The sequence below is a fragment of the Equus asinus genome, chromosome 2, assembly GCF_041296235.1.
Source record: "Equus asinus isolate D_3611 breed Donkey chromosome 2, EquAss-T2T_v2, whole genome shotgun sequence".
Classification (NCBI taxonomy): domain Eukaryota; kingdom Metazoa; phylum Chordata; class Mammalia; order Perissodactyla; family Equidae; genus Equus; species Equus asinus.
Genome location: NC_091791.1, coordinates 101713077 through 101738220, shown reverse-complemented (window position 1 = coordinate 101738220; position 25144 = coordinate 101713077). Strand labels below are relative to the sequence as shown.

Sequence of the window (25144 nt, the reverse complement as noted above, 5' to 3'; positions counted from 1 at the left end):
GCTAGAAGGAAATGTGCCAAGATGTGAAGAGTGGTTGTTTTTGGGTGTTAGGCCAAGGCTGGTTTAATGTTTTCTCTATTTCCCAAGTTCGTTTTATGGGTATTTTCTACTTTGATAACAAAGAACAAAGAAAATGACTCTTCTTTAAGCTGTGAACTGTTAAAAGTGTGTGCTTGTTTACAAAGGATGTATCATTCTACAGTATCCTTCCATTTTGCCAAACTTATGTTATAAACTGTTTCTTCTCTTCTGACAAAAAAAAAAAAAAAAAACCAAACAGGTAAATCTAGTTCAAGCTGCTCCTGAAACAAGGCGGCCAACACGAGAAGCACATTTCATACGTGGCCAGGGACTTTCAGTATGGAAGAACTGGACTTTACAAAGAGCAAATCGCACCTGACCACGGCTGGGATGTCTTCTCCCGATTGACGGAAACGAGCGCATGGCCAAGGAGACGGGAGGTGAGAAGAGAGAGGGGGACTTCAGAGAAGTTATTGACATGGGCTCGCCCAAAATCTTCCTTGAAAGATTAATCCAGTGGGGTGGACTACGCATGCTGTCAGCTCCCAACATTCAGGAGGATCATCAGCTTTATTTACAGGGGCTTATCTTCCAAGCCACTCCTGGAGCTTCTGCAAGTCTGCATGTGAGCCAGTAAGGCTCATGGATGAAGGTAACAGAGACCCCGGTGGGATAGAAACACTCACCAGGAGACGATAAAGAACAGACCTCCTGATAAAACAGAGGGTCTTTTTTTGAGCAAAGGGCCACCGTGAGCGGGCAGGCGATGGAGTGGTTGTAGAGAGGCCTAGTGAACATGTTAACATCTTTATTAACAATCTGCCAAAGATGCAGACAGAACATCAATTCACAAGGAATAAACCCACGAGGGCCAGAAGACCAGAGGCATAACAGAAAAAGAGAGACAGAAGCAGAACCAGGAAAAAAGGAGCATGGAGAGCAAGTGTAAATGACAGGGTTGCAAACCTCAGGCACAAAGTTGAAGGGGGTGTCAAAAAACTCAGTAATCAAGAGAAATAACATTGTAAGATAACAGTCTAAGAAAATCAAAATTAATGCAGAAGAATCCATTGATTTTTTTTTTAACCTAGATGACTAGGGTTCTTTTGGCATTCTCTTAAATTTGGTGCCCCAGGCCCCACTCACCACACTTTAATCCTAAAAAACACTCAGGACAGGGGAGAGGGTTGTGTGAACGACAAGATGTAAAAGCAAAGGTCAGTTGGAGAGCACAGGGCTGAGAAAGCAGAGCATGCATTGAGTGGTGTATGCCCTGGATATTCCAGCATAGGGGCTAAAGACCATCAAGGAGGCTCTGGGGAGGTGACCAGGGGAAGGACATTAGGCAGCTTGTTAGCAGAAAGATGGCAGCAACTTGGAGGGAGGTCACAGAAGCAGGGAAAGCAGTCAAAATGTGAAGCACGACTGATTTTGGAAGTGGAAGGGAAAACATGACCCAGCTGATGACAAGAAAAAGAGACAACTGGGAGGGGGGAGATGGGAGGGAGAAGGTGCGTTAGGCGCAGAGCCTATAAAAGCTGACCCAGTCTGCAACCACAAGAAGCTGGACAAGGAAAATGACTAAGATGGTGTATGTTCCGAAAAGAAACAAGAATTCAGAATTTGGGTCCTTAATTTTACTGATTTATCCCAGCCCTAGATGTCCCAGTATTCCCTGAAATTCTTAAGGATTCATGAAACAAGGAGGCCAGAACTTAAGCTCATCAAGGTGCAAAATGCTATGATGGAAGGAACATGGCAGCAAGTGTCAAGAGATGGGGTTCTAGCCTGCTCTGCCCCAACCAACACAGTTCTTCCAGAAATCACTTAATCTCTCTCCAAGTCTCCAATTTTGCATCAAAAAGAAGAAGAAAAAAAGGACTTAAAACCATTTGTCTCTTATTCTAGGACCATGATGATCTAATAGTTATTAAGTGTTCATATGAATAGGGAATAAACAGTGAAATCTGAAATTGGACATTCCAGTGGGGTGACCACACTTGGTGACAACCCACAGCACGAAGTCTAGTCCCATATGCACCTGATGAAAAGGCTTCAGGATTTGGGGAGGGGAATGCGGAGTTGGCCAGGATGATTCGGAGCCTCCCTGGCCCTCAGAGAAGTCTATGCCTGGGAGCTCGCCCTAGGGCAGCAGTGGATGGACAGAGCTTAACTGTGGACTGTAGGACACTTGGATCAGTCTTCCTGCGATGAGGATGAAGGCTCATCACTGAACTCCAGGCTCACTCCTCTATGCGCCGCCATACCCATTCCCAGCCCCAGTGTCAGCCACCTTACTGACATTGAGGTTTCCCCAGAATCTACTGAGAGAGAGACACATGGCAAAGAGGGAAAATGACAATCAAGTTCTGCTCCAAAGAATGACTCAAGGGGTTCTGGTGCTGTTGTAGGCATATTATAACCAGGGGGCCAAGAGGGACTGATCCTACCATTCCCCCTGCTCTCCACAGGGCTCCCATCCGGAGAGCCTCATGCAAGAAATAGTGGCCAGAGGGAACCACGCTTCACGTGGTTAACCACTGAGCCAGCAGCCAACAACCCCTAGTTGAGAGCTCAGTAAACCTTAGATGGTCCGGATAGAGCTCACGTCTCCACCCTCTGGGAAATGAAGTAGGCTTTGGCTAATTTACCACCTGAGAGCAGGAAAAATAGGTGGAACAGAAAGAGACACCCAGCAAGGATATGTCAGATAAGAAGGTCATAAGAAGGAGCACACTACACGGGTACTAATCTTTGAGACACAGGAAACCCGCCCACTAGTAAAACAGGACCCCATGAATGAATGTCCAGAGTTCTCTCCAATCAGATTAGAAACTCCTCCTGCCTTGGGATAGGCTGGAAAGGGGAAGAAGCGTTGGTGGATCCCCTCCCACCAGGGCAAGGACCTGCCCAGGACCACAGTGACCTCTGGTGCCAGCTTCAGGACAGCATCTCCCCTGGTCCTATGTAACAAAACTATTGATGGTACAGGGAGAGGATGCTGACAGAAGAAGCAGGAGTGGTTTTTGGTGATGGTCCCTGAGTAAGAGGCATTCAGTAAGATGCTCCTAACTCCTTGTGAGTTGCTAGACCTGAATTAAGCATCTCTATTTAGTTATACAAAAAAAAAAAAAAAAATCTTTCTATAAATAGACCACCTGGAAAGGACAAAGCAAAAGGAAACTTAGGAATAAAGAATTGACTTAAAAGCTCTCGAAGAATCTGCCATCCCCAACATCTCTCCAAGAAGACTCCACCAACAGCTGCATTTCAATCAGCATCCTCCAATCAGCTGAGGGATATCTCAACGCCAGCTTGAGCATCACCTTCCAGAATCCCACAGCCTGTCTATACCCCTTCAAGGCCTGTCTATACTAGCTCAAAAGGCCTCCTGCACAAAGATATAAGCATCTTCCCATCACAGTTGTTGGAGAGCATTTTGACGTTTCTTGGTTCACCTCTCACGGCCTTTGCTGATGATACTAAAACCAATTGCTGCCTACTAGTAAGTACCTACTGGGCACGGACTAAGAACTTCTTGGACATCAATACATTTAATACTCTCTACAACCCTATGTAATAGATACCATCACTCCATTTTACAGGTAAGGAACACTGAGGCTTGGGGACGTCAGCCAATGTGATGGTCAGTTTTATGTGCCAACTTGGCTAGGCTGCAGTACCCACTAATTTAATCAAACCTTTATCTAGGTGTGGCTGTGAAGGTATGTCCTAGATGTAGTTAACATCTACAAACAGTTGACTTTAAGTAAAGAAGATTCTTCGATAATGTGGGTGGGCCTTGCCCAATCAGTTGAAAGGCCTTAAGAAAAACAACTGAGGTATTTCAGAGAAAAAGAAACTAGCTTCAAGCCTACAGCATTAACTCCTGCGTGAGTTTCTAGCTTACCAGCCTGCCCTGCAGATTTTAGACTTGCCAGCCCCCACAATCCCGTGAGCCAATTCCTTGCAAAAAATCTCTTTATATATACACACACATATATACATACACAAATATATATCTCTCCTATTGGTGTGGGAGGCAGAGTAGAGCATGATTTTTCTGATTTGACAAGTGGTGAAAAGATGGGGCGGCTTCAATACTGCCCACCGGTCAAAGAGGCAGAAAGACCTTAGATTGTGCAAAGTTAGACAGAAGCCTCTTTCTTTCTCCGCATCAGAAGCCCATCTACCCAAGCCAGTCTTCTACTCTCAATAAAACCACTGGGAGGGAAATCATAGGTGACAGTGACTTCCAAAGGGCACGAGTCTTCAGTAGCCAGGCCATAAGTCTTCCACACAAGAAGGTGAGGGAGACAGGCATAACCATCCACAGCCTCCCTTCCCCCACAGAGCCCTGACCCTAACCAGAGACAATGGATTCCAACCCTTTTAAGAGCCAAAGCACAGAAGGAGACTCTAACTGCCTCCTGGAGGCCCTGACTGGAGCAGTGCAGCCTGGACTCCATTCCATGGGACAACAATGGACAATTCTAGACAACAGACATACTTCTCTGTGAGCTTGGTCACTGACTTAGGTCTGCTGTGCTCCCCAGTCTAGCATTCCTGTTATCATGGACCCTCCCCTCCCCCAACTAGCCAGACATCTGGAGGAACACACCTGCTCTGCCTCCAACAGCAGAGCTGATCTCGGGGCAGAGAAGGCCATGTTACAGAATGTCTTAGCTACAAATAACACTAACTTAAGATGGCTGGTTTCCACGTGACAAGGTTTGATGAGAGGCATAAGGCACACACATCCATCCTTAATATCCATCCTTAATGTTGAAAGACGATGACTTCTTGTTGCATTGCCGGTGTGCCCAGGAGAATTGCTGCATGAGATTCCTTCCAGCTCAGACATGGGTAGGTTATAGTTTATACGTAAAAGATATTTCTCAGTCTCCTTTTGAAATCCATCCTACTGTTTCTAACGAAGACATGCATTTCCTTAGAACAACCTTTGTCTTCCCTATTGCAATCTGAGATCGTGTCTTCGCAAGGTTTGGTCACTGTTCCTTCCTTAATGGTCTTTCACGAGGACAAAGATTACGGCTGCTGGCTTCTCACTCTGTCATCAGCACAATGTTTTGACTTTTGGTGAGCTGCCCTTGACAGTCTCACGCTGATGCCACTGCCCAGCCATCCACACTGAGATGCAGTTGCTTTGAATTGCGTGTGAGCGTCTCTGCTCATTTCCTGGCTGACTGCCCTCTCCCAGGCCTTTCTGCGTTCTGAGCCCCTGCATCGCCATGGCGTCTCATCATTCCTACGGCCAGGTCTGCGCAGTGAGCTCCAGGAAACTGGGATGCGACAGCAGTGAGGATAAAGCATTCCTAAACAGCTCTCTGGCATTGGCAGGGAGATAGAAGGAGAACATGGGGGAGAAGTTATCCACCTGAAGGGGCTAAGCGGCCAAAACCAAGGGGCCAATTCTCTACTCAACCACCCTTCCATGCTCAGAACACAGCTCAACCATACTCTGCTTCTGCAGGTTGGGCTGCCACTCAGCCTGGTGGAACCCTGCTAGTTCTCACTTGACTTGCCAGCAAGCCTGAAATTCTCAAGTCCTGGTGCTCTCAATGGACTGATGTCTCAATAGACAGTAGCCAAGGGAAGGGTGTGCAAGAGCTTGATTACTAAGGCTTCATTCATCTTCCCAAATGACTAGGAAAGATCATCATAAATAATTCAAACTGAGCTACACTTAGAGAGAGCATTCTGGGGGGAGCAGTGGACACCACTGCCATCATGGCTTCCCCAGAGTATTCTCGAAATTGCCAAGTCCAGGCAACTGCCATGGCCCTACTGCGTACTGTCCATGCTTAATGCCTCAGAAATGTCCACCTACAGGGGACACTCAAGGAGGGGCCATCAACAGAGCCACCACCACCTTGGAGTCATGGAGGGCTGGGCTTGAGACAGGCCTTAGCGATGAGGTGGCCTAACTGGTTGGCTCATTCTAAGTCATGGAAATGGAGGATCAGAGAGAACAGCTGACTGCCCCAGGCCACACAGCCCTTCATTACCAGAGGCAGGAGAACCTGCGCCTCCTTCCTACTTGTCTGATACTCTTTCCAGAGCCCTGACACCCTGCTGCTTCTCTGGGTCTGAATTTATTGTAAAATAAGAGCAGAGCTGTATCTTTTCTCCAGGCTTCACACAGAGGTTGAATAAAAATAACTCCATGGAGCACTTTAAGTTCATCAGAAGAAAGGGACATCACGAGTGGAAATACACATACACACACACACACACACAGGGAAGGACTGCCTTTCTCTCACCTATGAGGTCCCTAAAAATATGCCAGCGGCCACTTTCTGGGCACCGACCACATGCGAGTCACTGTGCTGGGTGCTTCCTATGCAATCCCAGTTAATGCTCCCAAAACGCTATCCAGTGGGCACTATTCATTCACTTTTACAAATAAGGACAACTGAGGTTGAGAGAGTCTGAGTGACTCGCCCAAGAAGCAAAGGAAGGGTCAAGTCTAGGACTCTACTTCCTGTCTCAGCCCAGAGCTTGGGCCCACAGCCACTGCCTCCTGCCGCTCCCACCCCACCCTACAGCATTTGCTGGTATGTGGAGATGCATATGATTAAGGTGATTAAGGGGTCTGCTGTTCAGAATACATATTTCATTGGAGTCCTTCGCAGCTTCTGCAGTGGTTTCTGCTCACAGATGAGCTGTGTCCCTCAAGGCCTTTGAAACACCCCACAGTAGGGGATCCATAATTGCTGATTGATGCGGCCGCTGCTTCACTGCAGACAGAAAAAGGTTAGGTTGGCTTCTGCCAAGCCTCTCATACCTGACGTTCCTGAACAAAGCCAGGCTGAAAACACTCACAGAGGGAGCGGAGAGGGGCCAAGAAGCTGGACAGCATGGCCTATGTCTTTCTTACGCTCATTCACATTTTATAGATGTGCCCTTTGCCCCTTTGCCACATAGCCTCGGGGCAAACGGATCAAATCCTAAATTAACCAAATGAAATGGTGTGATATACAAGCAATGTGAAAAGAAGAAAGCAAGCAAGAAAGAAGAATAAGCTTTGCAGAGTAACGGAAAAGCTAAAGAGATGGATCTATCGAATGACGTGGAAAAATGTTTGAGAAATATCGTTTAGTGAAAAAAATAGTCAAAGAACTGATCGAGACTATTTTCATTTAAATATATGTGTAAAACAGATATGTGAAGATAGACACAGGTCTAGATGGATGGTTACACAGATGTGTGTGTGCACACACGCGTGTACATGCATTCACGTGTGTTGTGCTCACAGTGGTAACTGCTGAATAATGGGATTACTATGTGGGGTTTATTTTCAGAATTTTCTAGATTTTCTATGATGGAGTTTTACTCCTTATATAAAAATAAGTATATAAAATACAAAATAAAAATAAACGTATGAGTCTTCCTGGGGCTACTGGATGACTGGGATCCCCTGTTTCAAAGACTTTGTTAGTCTAGAAGGATGCGAGAAGCAATGGCGGCCACTCCACCCACACCAGGACTCTGTCCACGAGCTTCCCAGGCTCCCTAGGGAAAGCCGGGCAGAGGCAAGAACCAGCTCCAAAGGCCCTCCTTGGCCTCCCTCACCCCACCATGGCCCATCTCAGGTCTGCCAAGAGCAATCACAGAGAAGAAGTCCAAGTCTATCCACTTACAGATGGACATGTCTAGCTGGGAGGGATGGATAAAGCCTGCCCATGTACAAAATTTCTGTAGGAAATGGTGAAATGGAAATGTCAGATAATGTCGGACCTGAACTCACCAAATAAAGGCCTATATCATCACTGAGTCCCAGCTGGCAGTGGGAGAGGCCAGACTGGAAGTGGTCAGAACCCGGGTATCCAACAGATCAATGAGATGAAGAGGGTAAGCAACGGGGACACCCCAAGAGTGACCGGTGGAGGATCCCAGTGCAGAGAGTAGGTAGCATCCTACAGATGTAGCGGCAGGAAGCAAGGGTAGGCCCGAGGGGCTCACCATCATGGCACCAGGAGAATCTGCCAGCAGCCCACAGGCAGAGATCCCAGTTGGTGGGCACACAGGTCAGATAGAGGGATGGAGGGACTGATGGATCAGATAGAAGGATTCCAATCTGAAAGAAAGGGCAAGACTCCAGGTTCTGAAAAATACACCATTCTCTTACATTCTGTGCTTGTTAAGGATAAATAGCGTATCTTACTGAGGTCCTCATCCCCCAGTGCCTAGACCTATGCCAGCACAGAGAGGGCCCTCCATGGGACCTCGAGAATAGGAGATGTCCCCAAATACACTCCTCCTATTCAGGGAAGTCAAGTATGTGAGTTAAGAGGTAAGAGCCACTGCCTCTCCCTGCCAGGAGTTCAGAGTCCACCATGGGCTCTTGGACACACAGCACATAAGAAAGTTCATTGCCCATCTCCCTCCACCTCTGACCTCTCATGATTCAGACCTGGTGATCCAAAAGGAAGAGCCAGTTTACGCAATGGACACTCCTCTCACCTCCCACCTCCCACTAGTTCTCATCCTCCTTACTCTATGCTCCCTCTAACCTACACTCACCTCCTACTCCCATCCACCGAAGAATCACAGACTGTCACAACTAGAAGGGACCTTGGAAGCCACTTAATTCAAACCCTTCCTATTATGGAGGAGAAAAGGGAAGCTCAGAAAATATCCAAAGACAAATTAAAGTAAAGCCAGGGCTAGAACCCAGATTTCTAAACCATCCATGACACTTCCCAAAATAAAAATTGCAGGCATCAAAAAATAGACTTGGGTGTTCCTTACTGGAGGCTAGAGCCTGGCGAAGCCAAGTGCGGCTGGCAGACTGCTAGAATCGGCGGCACCCGGGAGCTTGTGAGAAAGCAGCCTCTCAGGCCCTACCCCAGACCTACCCAGTCAGAATCTGCATTTTAACAAGATCCCCTAGGGCTGTACATTCACAGGGACGTTTGAGAAGCTCTGAATCTGAGAATTCTCCCTCTGATCTACCCATACAGTCAGGCAAGAAAGAATTCCTCCTCTCCACGCCTGCCCCACCTCCTACCCAACCCAGTAGACCGCCTGGAAATTGATGGCAATGAAATGCAAAACAACAACAAGGCTCCCATTTCTAGTCAGCAAGTGCTTCCCCCCATCCACAGGGAGCCTTTGCGAGGCACTGAAATCTCTCCGTTAAGCAAACAGCACGACCGATGGCGCGTGGAAGAACAGGTGGCAGATCACTGGTGAGGGCCCCCAAGAGCAGCAAGTGGGCTGGGTCGTTAAACACTGCAGGCGGACAGGTGCAGCAGCCGGCCCCCACACAGAGGGTGGTGAAACCTGGAGTGCGCAGTTCCTCACTGAAGGAGCGTGCTGAAGGAGGGAGGGAAGGGATCGAAACTAAAGGAGAGAGTGCCCCGGCCCCACCCTTGTCTCTTGGTCCTTCATCCTTAAGCCAGCTGATGCCTACCATCAAGCAAGTCATTCATCCTTCCTGAAGCTCATATAAGAAACAGAGACAACAATTTGTGTACCACAAGTTCATGGTGAAAACCAAACGGGAATACGTTAATAAACTGCCAAGCACGGTGTCTGACACATGGCAGAGGCCCAACAAATGGAAGCGTTCCCTGCCATGTCCTCATTCCTCCATCCCTCCCACTCCCTTATGTCCCAAGGGGTTGGTGCTCTGTCAGAGAGAGGCAGGGGAGGCCGTAACACAGCCTCATGACTTTGGCAGCCCATTGAAATCACCTGAGCAGCTTTAGAAACTACTGCTGTCTGGATCCCGTCCACTGAGAGTCGGCTTTAATAGGTCTGGGGAGCAGCCCAAGCACTGGAATTTTTTAAAGATCCCCAGGTCCTACCGTAGGACCAAGGCTGCAAACCACAGCCATAACGGGACCCGTGGATTACTCACAGGTTGTCGGAATGGAGGAAAAGTCATAACCATTTCTCCCCTCACCACATTAATTGAGTGATTACTACACGGCCAGGGACTAAGCTAATTGCTTTCTATCCATAATTTCATTTAATTCTCATAAAACCCTGTACAGTAAGGATTATCCCCCTCATTTGCCAGCTGAAGAAGTGGAGGCCCAGAACCACTCATCAGTCACCATAAGTGCCATGGCTTCCAAGCAGTGGAATGGGGATTTGATCCCAGGTCTGTCTGACTCTAAGCTGTAACGAGCACCAGGAGCACAGCCAGGGAAGAAATCTTAGTGGTGTGGATTCCAGAAGGAGCCATAGGATTGGCCTGATTCTGCACCAGGCGGTGGGTAAAGGAGGAGACAGCGAGGGAGAAAGAGGGCCATATGAACACGGTGTGACCTTAGGGAAAGGCAGCTCCGTCCTAGAATTTTCCGGTCCACAGGACACCAGGGGGGGCGGGAGGAGGGACGCAATGCACGGGAAGAGCTGTTGGCTGGAGAATATTCCCATCTCTATCTTACAGGCAGTCAACAGGCACCAAAGGAAAATATCCCAGACCACATGCCCCATCACAGTACTAGCAAAACTGGGAGTGCTGGTGGTCAGGGGAGGAGCTCCAGGCTCCAGCCCTTCAGGCACCAAGCTCAAGGTGGCCAGAGGACACCCATGCAGCCCTCTGCCTTAGGCAGTCTGCCGACGTCACTAATGCTGTGTGAGCAAGCCCAACGTGGTCAGTCTACTGGGAGAGGCAAGCAATCATCAAACATTCCTTGAGCAACTGTGCAAGGTGCTAGGGAAGGAAGGTACATGATGCTGTGAAGGCCAATCACAGGGCCTTCCCACCCCCCGCCCCGGCTCTGGGGGGCCAGGGCAGGCCTGCTTGAGGGAGTGAAGATTGAGCTGAAAAAGAAAGAAGAGGAGCTGGGAACTCATGAAGCTACGGAGTGGGGACCCTTTGAGGCAGTCCAGGCAGAGGCACCCTGTAGTCTTAGGGAGTGTGGAACATTGGAGAAGCAGAGGAAAGGCAGGCATGGAAATCCCATAGCAAGATGAGGCTGGGGATGCAGGAGGGGCCAGACCATGCCAGGCCTGGGCTGCCATGTCAGGGGGGTTTACATTTCTCCTAAGAGCAGGGGGAGCCTGTAGAGTCTAGAGCATGGAGTGGGCCCCAAGCAAACTTCCACTGCAAAGTCCAACTCTGGCACTTTGACTGCAGCGGAGAAAACACATGGGAAGGCTCAGGCCAGAGGGATGTGGAGGTCTGATTAGAAAGTTGAGACGGAGCCTGGAGAGATGGCGGGGTGGCAGTGTACAGAGACAGGGGCGGCTTCAAGAGCTCTTTAGCAGGTGACATGGACAGGACTGGGGCTGTCCCAGAGTGGGCAGGGGTGTCCCTACAGGAGAAGGAGAGGAAGGTGCCAAGAATGCCTCCTAAGTCTCTGGCTTCCAGGATCTTCACTGGGACACAAATGATGGGGGGCTCACCCCTGAGCACAGTTTGGGGCATGGCGGCCGAGGCCTCAGCGGAAACTGCTGCTTCTCACCTGTCCCAGCCACCTCTCCATACCCGGGCCAAGCCCTCCCAAGGGAAGCAGCTAGAAGTCACGACCTCAGGTGGAATCTGGAAATGGGGTTCCTGCCAGGGTGTGCTACAGTGTTTCTGGAGTTATCATGTACTTGGAGAGACAGAGGAAGAGACAGAAGAAAGGAGTTGAGGTGCAGATTAAAGGGCCAGGACCAGGGCCACAAAGGGCCCCATTAACCTGCAGCCAAGTGTCCACCTAAAGAGGAAAAGCAGCTTATTAACTGAGAAGAGAAAAGTACGGAGCTGTTAGCTTAGGGAGTTCGCCACAGATCTGTGAGTGGGCAGGAGGCTGTCAGATGATGGAGGGAAATACATGACTATCTGTCAATAAAAGACTTTCTGCAGCTCCCTGGGATGGGAGCCCTCCAAGGCTCCCACCAGCCCAGAAGCCCCTTCCAGCCTGACTTTCAAATGCGCAATCGGGGCTAAGAGCATGCAGATTTGGAGTCAGACTCGATGACCCTACTAGGGTTCTCAGAATCCCATTTTTCTCATCTGTAAAAATCGGGATGATAATATCCACCTCAGAGGACTCCTGATTAGAGTCAGAATAATGGGAATAATTATATAGTTATCTACTAATTGGTTGAGCTGTTACATGCTCTGGGTACCAGTTTCTAGGTGATGTTTTCTGTTTTATGTACGTTATCTCAGTTAACCCAATGAGTAAGCCAAGCCTTCAAGATTTTATGTAATGAGCCAAGATCTCAAGGCAAACTAGGCTCTCTCTAGATCGTAGCTCATGGTATTTTTATAAGAATAACCTCAGAGGGTACCGACCCACCCATATTGCTGCCTGGCAAAGACATCAGGCTGACCCGCCAGCCACAGAGGCTGACCCCAGCTGAGATTTTGCTTTCCTTTGAGTCAGGGAAGTGGTTGAGGCTCAGGCAGCCTGGAATAGGGAGAAGGGAGGAGGAAGGCAATGGCCTAGATAGCAAAAGGGTGCAGTCTGCCGGCCACCACCACTGTTACTCTTGTTCAGCCCTGTTCCCAACTGGTTAGGTACCATGCTATGTCCATGGACTCCTAGTGGGGTGAACAGTTATCACTGGCCATCTGGAAACTTGCCTGGTCATAGAGGACAGGCCACAGGAAAGTCTCCAGATGCCCACAGGACCTGGCAGACCCCAAAACTGCTCAAGATCCCACTCGGCTGAGGCGTCTGTGAGATACAGAGCAATCCCAGGACCTGTACCACCCCCAAGTGCATGGCCCTGGCTATTACCCCTTGGCCTGGGAACTTAGAGGGACTTGGGGACATCTGAGGCCCTGGGAACAGATTTTGCAAGCATTCTTTCCCAAAGGCTAGACAGAAATAGGACTGCAGCATTACAACTTTCCTCCCCAGCTTTGCATTCAGACATCACTGACCATGTGATCTTGGGCTAATCCCTTCGTGTCTTTCAATTGCTGTACCAGGATAATACAGACAATCGCTACTGTGCAGAGTTGTTTTAAGGTGTAGCTTGTGTCTGAAAAGTGCCTGGCATATAATAAGCACTCTATTAATGGTCACTACTTATAATATGATCTGCTTCTTCAAATACAAGGAGCTCTTGGCAGGTTCCTCCATGTTATGATTAATTTTTTAGGGTACTAAGTCAATCTACACCAGGGGTCTGAAACAATGGCCCACAGGCCAAATCCAGTCTATTGCTCTTTTTTTGTAAATAAAGTTTTATTGGAACACAGCCAGGCCCATTCATTTACATGCTGTCTGTGTTTTTTTTCAAACTTAACCACTCAGCCATGGGGCCAGCCCTAGAGTGGTTTTTAAAAATACAAATTCCCAGGGCCTGCCACCAGAGAACTGAATTCAGGAGATGTGGCCCAGGGATCTGCATTTGAATTAGCCCCTGCCACCATCAATGATTCTGATGCAAGAGGCCCGAGGAGACATTTTGAGGAGCCCTGGTCTGTGCAGCCAGCAAACCTAAGTGACACCAGAGCCCAGGTTGTCCCCATGAAGGGGCAGATGGAGCCTGGTGGGGAGTGCTTCCTCATGCCGTATCCAGTAGGAAGTGGAGCCCGCCCCCCAGCAGCAGCTTCCTGCTTTGTTTTTGTTTTAAGATTCAATGCAGAAAACTTGGAAGCCAAAGAAAACAAAATCACAAAAGATGAAATAAAAAACCATCTACAATCCCATCACCCAAAGATAACTACTGCTTACACTCTGACCTGTAAGTCTACATGGTCCCGGGATTTTTCCTAGGTATATTTATGAAAATAGTGTCTCTTTCTTTTACAACAAAAACAAATTGGAAACTGCTTGCTGTCTTTACTCACTCGGAAATATATTGTTAACATTTTCACATATCAATAAATACTGCTTTAAAATATCATTCTTGACATGCAACTGTAAAAAACAGAACGCAGTAAATATATACATGTATCAAATCATCCGGCTGTACACCTTAAACTTACATAATGGTACATGTCAATTACATCTCAGTAAAGCTGGGGGATAAAAGAATGCAGTAGATCTCTATAAATTGATAGGAAATAATCTCAAAGATAGATTGTTAGCCAAAATAACATGGTGCAGAACAACGTGAGTACGAGCCGGCATTTGTACAAAAGCAACAGGGAAGCATCTATCCTTGGAGAACACAGCATCTCTCCCTAGGCAAGATCCCCTACATGGCGGTTCCCCAGGAGCAGGAAACCAGGCAGAGACTGAGGCCGACGGTTCACTGCATTATCTTTTACACTATGGGGCTTTCTTACTCTGTGCATGTGTATCCTTTCAGAAATATTAAAAATCTACTTATAATAATTGTCATTTTTAACGTCTGCATTGAATCACATCATATGTAGGGACCCTAATGTGCTTAACTAGCCACTTTTGTCAGATATTTAAGCAATTCCTGATTTCTCAAGGTGACTGTATGTCACCATGAGAGCAGCGTCCATACACCTAAGTATGGGTAGCCATTTGTGATTGCTACCTCAAGTTCAGTTCTCAGAAGTGGGGTTACTGGGACACAGACTTTTCATGATTTTAGCCCTTTAACAAAAACTGCCAAACCACCTTCCAGAAAGGCTGCCCCAATCCACATACTCGGCAACAGCAAACGGGAGTGTCCCTCCTCTCCTTCTCTTGGATGGCCCCTCATTCTGTCAGTGCTTCTCCCCAGAAGGCTGCCACTTCCACACAGGGTCCAACCAGACAGGCATCTCCCCCTGCAAAGCCAGCCCGGGCAGGCGCTGGGGCTGCTGGAGCCATTCTCACATGTAATAACAGCGCTCAAATCCTGCCTGCTTTTCCTGAGGCCAAGGCAACAATGGGGTGCCCCTGGGCACCCCTGCCACTGGTCCAAGGCCAACACACTGAACTCAATTTATTTGGAAGAATTCACTTTTCAAGGCAGTTCCTGGCACCCCCTGGGCACCCTGCTCCGGGCTTCATGTCAGGCGCTGCTGGCAGGCGGACAGACACTGGCATCCTTTGCCCCCTGCCTGGGAACAGATTTGCATGGCTGCGGCAGCATAGGAGGCTGCTTGGAACTCCAGATGCCTGTCAGGTAGACAGGCTCAGTGTTTCTGGGACTGATAAACTGTTCCAGTCTGTGGCCAACTATGCAACTCTCATTCCACAGAAAACCGGAGGGCAGGGCAGGCATCCAGTGCAGATACTGACGGCGGGAACAGCAGGACTGAGGAGGAAGTAATTCCAGTCTCCAAGGGCAGCGTCTCTGAGCCCAGATGACCACCAACTTAACCCATGGGGCCTCCTCTGTGCACAAACTGGCCCTGATCCATTCCAGGGTCTGCCAGCCCAAGCTTCTCAGATTTCCTATAGCCCCTTGAACATTATGTTCAAGATCAGCCGTAGGAGAAAGACAAACAGGATACGGAAGTTTCTAGAAGAGGAGAGGAACTCTGGGCTGGGAATGCTGGCCTGCTCACTGACTGTCGACCTCTCTCGGACTCTGCTCCCACCTCTCTCTGATGGGGATGTCAGTGTCGATCGACCTCACACTGGTCATTGAGGTCAACAGACAAGGCGGGGGGCCCTACAAGTGCCTTTGTGTGGAAGGAGGTGGCAGACTGGTTTGAACCAAGGAAGCCGCTACAGAAGCTGCTTTAGGAAAGAGGAGAAGCTTATTTACCCAAAGAGGGGAGAACCAAAACGCCTTAGAAGTACTGGTTATATTTTGTAATCTTACAGTAACATTATTCCAGCCAGCAGAGGAGGTCTTTGAGGCAGGCTGATTTTGCTAATGGCACACAGGAAGCAAAGGAAAGCAGAGATGTGACCTAAGTCCCAAGTCACAACCCCGAGGTGTTCACCAGTGGCTTAGTCCCTTCTTACTCACACTGTGGGCCATGGAGCAGCATCCTCTGGAAGCTTATGAGAGATGCTGATGCTCAGCCCTTCTCCAGACCTGTTCCATGAGAATGTGTATTTTCACCAGATCCTCAGCATCCTCCAAGATTCATTTGCTCGTGAAAATTTGAGAAGCACTGGCCATATTATTATCATTGTCTCTGTGCAGGAATAGGACGGTGGGTCCTAAACTTTAGTGACCATCAGAATCACCTAGAGAGACAGCTTGTCCCCCACTTCACCCCAGGTCTGACCCAACGGGCGTGGGGTGAACCCCAGGCATCTGTATATTCCCCAAGCTCCCCAGGTGATCGATCAGCTGGTCTGCAGACTGCAGACGTGACCTGGGCAACTAGTGGTCACGCAGCTGCCTCTCGGGTTTACACTGCTGGTTCTCAACCCTGGCTACACAGTGGAAATCACTCACGGAGTTTAAAAAAAAGCAAGCCCATGCCTGGGTTTCACCTCTAGAATCTGATTTTATGGTCCGAGGTGCAGCCTGGGCTTAGGGAGTAATATAACTTTACCAGGTGATTGCAATGTGCCGCTAAGATTGAGAGCCGCTGATTTAGAGTGACCTCATTTAAAACCTGGTTTTCCTACTTCCAGCCACATGACACTGGGCAGTTTAACCACTCTGAGCAGCTCTCTCACCTTCAGCATGGGGAGAAGGGCCACCTACGAAGACTAAACGTTATAAGATATACTAGGCATGTAGCACACAGTAGGTACTCAATAAATGTTCAGTGCTCCCTATTCTCTTCCCCTGCTATGATTAGAAGTGAAACATCAGCTGGCATTCTTGTCTTTACCTCAAATCCCAGTTTCTCTCTAAAGAGGCAGCACAGGAATATCTGTTTCCATCATTACCCTTCAGGAGAAGATAAGACCCTATGGCCCGAAACCACACTGGGGTTTGCATTCAGGGAGCAGAGCTCCGAAGAGCCCTGTGCTTGGGGTATGATGCTCTGCTGTAGCTGGCCCAAAGTTCTAATACTTTTTGAGCATTTTGCACTGGGTCCCACAAATCAGGGAGCCGGTCCTGTGAGCGGGGAAGCTGGCTTGGAGACTGGTCCGTGGATGCCAGCAAATCTGTCTCTGGCTTGTGGAAGCAGAATGAATACAAGAGAAAAAATAAGGGGCATGCGCCAGAGGGACCTGGTGAATCCTTCACTAAACTAAACGTACTGGGTGTCAAGAAAGGGAGAAGGAAGGGGTGTTGCTGGCCGTCTGCATGAAAGAGCCAGGGACTGACCAACTGGAGGTTCCTCCTCTCTTCCTCTGGATGCTCTGGGCCTGGTGCAGGTGGCAAATACGCCTGGTCACTGAGCGGCAGCCGGTGAGAGATGCAGTTCCTCCTCCTGCGGCATGCCCCTTGACCACGTCCTTCAGTTCATCCCCGGGATAAATGCACAGCACGCAGGGCAGTGGAGTGAGAAGGTGCTGGGGCCGGGGATTTGTGGCCGCTGGCTTGTTCGTTATTGTTCCCACTGTGTGGTTTTTCTCCTTAGTCCACAATCCTGTTTCCTGATCAGCAGTTGTTCTGATCTCTCTGCTCTGCTGCCTGCAGTTTCGAGGGCCGCTCTTTGACACCCTCAAGCCTCGGCGGAGTTCCTGGGAGAACAGACGGCGTAAACACGGCTCGGGCACTGCAGCCACGTGGAAGTTTCTCGTTAGCCAAAGCCCATGGGCACGCTTCTCTGGGCAAGTGACAGGCCCCAGGACCCACAGGAGAAGATGGAGAGATGGAAAGAATGTGCTAGGAGAAGATGAGGGGATTCTGTAGAAGGCGCTTGACTTTGCAGGAGCAAAAACCACGTTAGGCAAAGAACATCGTGAGAAGCCCAGGTCGGCAGCCCCCTCCACTCTTGGTGATCCATCCTGGTGCCATGATGCAGAAGGATGTCTGGATCAAGGAGGAAGCGTGTCACCAAGACTTTCGATGAATAATAATATACTAAAGTTTGTAAATTTTTTAAGAATAAAAATTAGTAAGGATTTGATTTTACTCCTAGTTTTAAAAATCCCTTTTGCCAACTCCTTTTCTGATATATTTGTCTTAGGTGTGAAACTACTGCTAGGGGAGGGCCAGTGTTCATCCAAAAGCCTGGTTACACCTGCAGGAGTGTGTAAGGCATGTGACTGTCATCTGTCACACGTGGAGCAGGGGACAAAATGTTGAGAACTCCTAAACTGAGGTATCAAAGGGCTGTTAACCCTGCAGAAACCAACTGCAACAAGATGGATTAGTAAGAACTGTGTTCTGCTGCCAAAATCAAATGAATCAGAGAGGCGATTGCTTTGGCTATGGAGCCAAGCATACTGGCCATCCTTGGCCCTGCTGAACAGGATGCAGGAGCCGGCCATGAACAGCCAGCTAGCAGGTAGCCACAGAGGAGAAACATTTTGTATCAGACTCTATTTCCAGGGATTTCCTTCAAATAGAAGAGGCAGAGCTGGAGACCAGCTGGTTCCCTGGAACCCTAAGGGAGAGGAACAGAGCAGTCCAGCCTTAACGGGACCAATGGCGACAGTGCAGGGACGTCTAGGACTGACCACTCATGCACACCTGCAACGTTCCCACAAAGATAGGGCAGCAAAGGCATGCCAGAAAAACACACGCTGCCTTCCAGCCTTCTTCTCAAAGCCCTGGGGCACCACGTTCTAGAACTCAGTCACCCAGCAGGGCAGGGCTTCATCTGTAGCCAGAAACTCTCAGTGAATCTACAGCAGAAGACGGGAAGCAGAGGCTCCTGGATTTAATTAATTTATGTCCTGCCTGTGGACTGGCCACACACCTAAGCTATTTAATTTAGCCTCCAACAAATGCTAGGAGTGTTCTTTCGGGCCACGGGATCTGCCAAGGAGTCTGAAAAGAGGGAAAGATCCCGTGAACGTTTGTTAGGAGAATACAAGGACCTGAGGAGAACAATACATGAAATGAATCCAGAAGCCACTCTCAAAAGTAGGTTCAGAGTCATCTTCCACCAGCAATCTCAAGTCCAGGCTCATTGCAGGGGCCAGAGGGACCTTCCTCCCATGCATACCTCAATTCAGAGGCGGAGATATAAAAAAGAAGTTCAGAAAGAAAAACAAGCAACACGAAAGAATGGACATATTTCAGGAAGTCAGGAAACTCAGGTCCTTCACCCAGTTTCACTTCTGCCTCACACTGCTCTTGGCTTCTGACCCCTGTTAAATAGAGGTTACGTAAGTGTATTTCTCAGACCAAAAGAAGCTGTGTTATCAATGGCACGGCAGTGCCCTCAACCAGGGTCCAGGTCCCCTTGCAGTAGTCTCAGAAGTTTCTATTTATCTCTACACCATTCTCGTGGCATCAATTCCCCCTGCTCTGTGCTCGTGACTATAGACACAGGGACCCTTTATCCCAGCTGAGGAAGAAATGCCAGTTAAACCATCAAACCTTAGGACTCTGAGATCCCTCCCAGCCCTACTTCCATCCAGCTGGAACAAACCCTTCTCAGTCCAATGTTCCAAGGTTAGGAGAGAGGGCAGGACTGACTCCTCCCCAAGTCTCATCATTCCCTTCAACCAAGTGGTTGAACCAGAGGGACAACAAGGCCATCCAAGGTGGGCAGCGGCTCCCAAGATCTTTTGGCAGGAGCCAGTCCCTCCAAATCAAGACCCTGGGGTGATTCTATAATCCACTCAGAGGACAGTTACCATCTGTTTATGGAAAAAATGTTAATAACTCCCAATCAGAATCAAATAGGCAACCACTTTGAGTGCCTGTTAACTGACGCTAATTCACAGCAGAACAGTCCTGGAGTGCCCGTCCACAGGCCCATCAAAGGCACCAGCCCACATCCAACCATTAGCATGTAAAGCAAGCGGGAGCTGACGAAGCACTTAAGATATCACAGGAAGCCCAAGCAGCAGTCTTGCCTCCCTTCCTTCCCAGCCTTCTGGCTTCCGCTGCCTTGCCATGTGGTTTCCAACGTGTCCAGAACGAAGGAAGTCCTCTTAGCCCGGGAAGCAAGACTCCCGCATCAGTTCCCATCTTTCCCCCAGGCCAGGTGTGTCCCAGGCTGAGAAAAGGGGATTAATAACAGGCATTTTTGAAAGCCCCGTTCAAGTGGGACAGCATTCAAACCCACAGTATCTCTAATCTAGAAGTATTTAAAGATACTTACAAGGTAGTTACAAGGTAAGAGTCCAAATAATGTATGCTCTTTTTCTAGGCTGCAAAAACCCCACACGTTTACTTTTTCTCCATTAAATAACAACAACACTCACCTTATTTGAAAACTACAGGGCACGTTTTATTGCTTAAAGACATACTAGCATGTTTTACCTGGTCATTGTTCTAACAGCCACATGAAATAAAGATGGCAGGTGCACTGTGGATCTTCATGGCCGGGCAGCCAAGACCAAGGAGTCAGGTCATTTGCATTGCCATGAAAAGTGGGTGGGACTGCAAGGGGGTGTTCTAGACCCCACTAGGCCTAACCAGACTATGAAACCAGAGCAAGTCACTGCCTTTTCTGAGCTCCGTTACTTCATCTGTAAATACAGAGGCTGGAGAGCCCAGCTAGCTCATTGTCACGGTGTTCTGATGTCTAATTTAAAAATAATTTGTGGGGACGAGCTTGGTATAAATTCTGAACCATATCACTTCCGGGCCCAGGATGCACTAGCACAGTAAAATTTGTTAAAAGACTGAAATATTTTTATGTATTTCTGAACCTCTCAATAAATGGCCCCTGCCCTGACTCTCCCAAGCGTCCAGCTCCCAAACACTCCACGATCCAGCCATCAGAGTTAACACCTAGCGCAGCGGGAGCCTCCAGGCAGGGGGCGGCTCTGTACTGACTGGTCAGTGCTCACGCCACACCAAATGCTTTAAAGATCACCCCTGCAGCTCTAAGGCATTGGGCTTCCTCAAGAGCCCAAAGAAACACCCACCATCTGCTCAGAACCATTTTGAAAGCTTCATGATTCCAAGAGAAGATGAGCTCATATCCTAAGGTGACCCCTCCCCAAGCCAAAACTGTAATCAACAAGATGGCAGTTGGTAAAAGGAAAGAGGTGTTTGAGACAATGCATTTTCATTCATTTTTCAGTTCATTTTTATAAAATCCAGTTAATATACTCATCTCCCGTCATATAGGCGTCCAGTAGGATGTCTACCCACATCAATGTGGAGAGATCGCTGACACATAAGTACGTAAAGCAAGATGCAGAAGGAGACTAGGAGGATAAACATGTCTGTAAATTAAAACACACCTAAAGTAATGCATTTCGTAAATGTACACACATATGTATACATAAATATGCATACATATATATGTACGTATTTCTTCACATACTGTGCATATCTGTGACCACTCTTGGGAGTGCTGCTGGCTTTAATCAGGCTGGTTAAAACTGTTGTGGCACAAGTTCTCTTACCCAAATGCAATTTATTAATAAGATCAATACATACAGATATATAGACTTTTGATTGTTTTCTAGATGTCTGCAAATAAATGCAATTGGTGACCTGTAAAAAACAAAGAAAAGAAAAGAAAACAAACATATATATATATATATATATATATATATATATATATATATATATAATGTATTGCTTGTTCTGAATGGTGGGAATATGAGTATTTGTCATAATAATCTTCATATTTTTCTACATTTTTTTACTTCTCAGAAGGAAGTAAAGATCATATTCGTAATTCCCCCTCATCCTCACGCTGTGATCCAGGCCCTCAGATGCGGATGATGGGAATTATTTATGAGTTTCTCCCCATCATCCCCATTCTATTTCCACTGCCCAGACACCTTGGATTTCCAAATCAGTCCTAACTAGCCCATTATTGATTTACCAGCTGTACTTTTTTTAAATAAAGTCATTCATTTCTAAGTTCAACAAGGATTTGTCAAACGCTGTGCGAAGTCTGACGTACAAAGCTGAGTGATCCGTGGCTTCTGCCAAGTGGCTCCTGGGCTAGCAGGACAGACAGATGATGTGTGAGCAAAATAATGATAATGCACTGGGATTAGTGTAGAAGAAAAGCAAATTTCTACTAAATATTGTGTGGGACAAAAGAGGGCATGACTGAGTCTTGGAAAGGTAACCCTTCATGGAAGGACAACAAAAAGATACTGGGAAGACTTATACACAAAGAAAAGAAGGAGAAAAGTCCAACCATGGGGCGCCTTTTATGTGCCAACAGCACACACAGATCTCAACACTCACAGCAACCCGATGGGTAGGCGGTATCATTCCCATTTTGAAGCCAAGGAAACAGAGGCTGCGAGAAGTTAAATAACCCTGCTTAAAACAGAGAGCAATTAAGTGGCATCACAGATTCTAACCCAAATTTGAAAATTCAAAGCTGAGGATGGGATGGGTATGAAGAGATGGAGATTTGCCTGAGTCCGAATTGGGGACTTCCGGTACCCACACCTTCACTCTCTTTCCTGGCGTGGGACGCCCATTAGCAGTAAAAGATCAAGGGTGCATGCAGCCTGGGGCATTTGCTTCTCCATCCTAAGATGAGACCTAAACACAATCAGGCCTAATAAAGATCCGAGAGAGGCAGACTTAATTCTAAACACGTCAGCCATGGATACGCGATCTCATCTTGCCTCTAACTCGAGCCGAACTCCTTTAGGTAGCCTGACTTTAGAACAGGGACTATTTCATTTGCACCTATGGGGACATGGTCCCCTGGCCCAGGCAGGGCTAAGGAAGGCAGCTCAGCCCAGGAGAGGGGAGCGGGGGCTGGGAGAGGCTCCGAGGACAGCTGAGGGGAAGGCTCTGCCCTGGGTGCTGCCTAATGCATCCAACATGGGGACACAGTGTTCCAGGGACTGGATGACAATTAATAGGGAAAATCTGCTCTCACAGTGCTGCCAAGCATGTCGCAGGGTCTCAGCTGGTGGCACGCCTCCTCCGCGGAGAGCAATGAGGCCCCGTTCTTCCTTTTGGTCGAGGTCCTGATGTTTTCTCAGGTGGAAGGAGAAAAACCTAAGAAGGTCCCTCCCTTGGTAGGAAAACTTTGCACAAGATTAGAGCCAGTCCTCACAGCCAGGAGCCCAAAGATTATGCTGAGATTAATGGCTCGGAGCTCGCTCAGCGGTCATTCATCTTCCAAACCTGTGAAGCCCTGTTTGGCACAGGGGAGTATTGGCAGATAAAACATCTCTAATCAAGGTGCCTAACAGTGGTCTGATCGTGTTTAAGTCATCTGGTTTCAGGCCAAACTTCTATCCCCTCTTTATAATTTGCCTGCACACGTATTTCTCTTTGTCAAAATATTTCATGTGATTCAAGAAAATCGGGCCTGCCTTTCTGGGACTTGTTCAGTTTAATTAAGAGCAGACAGAGAGTGCAGAGGCAGAAGCTTCTGGGAAGCCAGCAGTCGGCCCATGTCTTCTGCCCTTCTGTTCTTCTGTAGATATCTCTTGCTGTATATCAGTGCTCTAAACTTTTAGGGGAATCACAGAATCTTTGGAGAATATGATAAAATCCACAAACCAGTTCCATTCCAAGTCCCCACCACCACCACCATGTGCAGACACTCAAACATCTGCATATAAGTTCAGGGACCACTGTCCCTACGAATCTCATGCACACTCTCCTTCAGTCCTTGAGCCCCAAGGTCAGAACCTTCACCACAGATACCAGCTAATGTGTAGGAGCCACAGAAATTCATCTTTTTGCATCCCATAATCTCACTGGAAGATCGCAACGTGAATCCTAGCTCAGCAACCTAATGGCTTGTTGAAACTTTCACCATCCCTCCCTACCCATCTCCTACCTAACATCAGCCATAAGTGGAAACCCCATCAGGGAGTATATCTTGAAATTCAAGTTGCTGTTTGGGAAGTGGTACCCAGCCTCCCTTGAGCTGTTTGGTCAGATCCATCCCTGGGACCAGGCAGATGGATGCTAATTAACCATGTTAACCCCTTTGGTGTTACTCCCCCCACCCAAGGAGAGCCATATCCTATACTCTACACTGGCCATAATGAGGTTGAGTGCTCTGTGTCATGGAAGCTGTCCAGCAGATTTAGCAATCTTGTGGCTCCTGGCATCCATTCTAGGACTCTGTGTAGAGCTACATGCTGTAATACCACTGCATGGGCAACTTTTCAATGCCAGAGTCCACCATCCTACGTCTAGCTACACTACTACCTTCTCATCACAACTCCAAGGATGGGTGCAGACAAGAGAAAAACCAAGTTACTCAAACAAGGAGTCCCTTTACCCACCAAAAATGAAAAGAAACTCAAGTCCTCTTCATTTGTTCTCAAATCAAATTTCCTCCTCAAATTATCCTCATTGCACCAGCCCAGCTAAGCAGCGTTTTCAGCCATCACAGCAAAACCAGATGGTTCACAGTTTGGTCCCCACAGATACCGACACTGCCTTCAATCCATCATTAACCAATAATAAAAGTGTAGACAGGATTCTCCTCCAGGACCACTTAAGTCTGCTACCAGAGGCCCTCTCAGAGAGCAAAGGGAGATTAAAACAGCATCGTGTAATCAAAAGCCACCATGTTTCCCCCATGAGATCCTTGCAAATGAAAATCCCACCTTACCCTTCATTCCAAATTTGGACCGTCGACCATACTTGTTGATCATGATAAAGAGAACCACCAACAGGACGCAGGCAAAAGCAGCAAGTCCAACGGCTATGGACACCTATGAAGAGGCAAACACAGAAAGTCGAGAACAGTCACAGATAACCTGAGAGCCAGACAAGGTAACGTGTGTGCCCAAGTTAGAACAGTCCTACTGCAGGGGCAACTGTAGCCCTCTCAGAACTTTGCCACTGAGTGAAGTCTTTAGAAAAAGTCATTTATGAGACCCTAAGAACATTAAAAAAATAAATTACCCAGCTTGATTAGAGAAAGTTCTGTGATTCAGTGTTCTGAGCCCCTCTCCTCTGGGGGCCATCCCAAGAGATGCAAGAGAAAGCCTAGAAAGGCTTCTATATGTTGTTTTGTTGTTTTAATTAGCAAGCAAATTCTGCTTCTTCACATTGAAACTCTTTATATAATATTCTTATCCAGGAGCTTCTAGGAGATCTGGTCTCTAAAAAGACCCCCTTGCTCCCCTCCCCAGAGAAATCTCAGGCTCTGAGAGCCAGGCAGGGGGAGGCAGCTTGAAAAACCCACCCAAGGAGATGCTCCAGATAACTTGGACTTTTGTAAAAGGATGGTACAGTTAGACACCGCTTTGAATCAGGCCCAGCCAGGTGCACACCAGAGTGGGGATTTTCAGACTGTTCTCTTCCAGACCCTAAGGCTGGGAGCAGATCCTCAAAGACTTCT

The 25144-nt window shown here is 48.0% G+C and overlaps 1 protein-coding gene across 8 annotated transcripts in view; it reads right to left on the bottom strand.

Moving 5' to 3' along the window:
- Positions 1–25144, bottom strand: part of NTRK3 (neurotrophic receptor tyrosine kinase 3) — a 367286-nt gene that overhangs the window by 216520 nt on the left and 125622 nt on the right. For all 8 annotated transcript variants that reach the window (XM_044761568.2, XM_070495631.1, XM_070495638.1 and 5 more), the window contains one exon: positions 24410–24512. In XM_044761568.2, coding sequence (XP_044617503.1) covers positions 24410–24512 — 103 coding nt within the window. The remainder of the gene's footprint in view (positions 1–24409; positions 24513–25144) is intronic.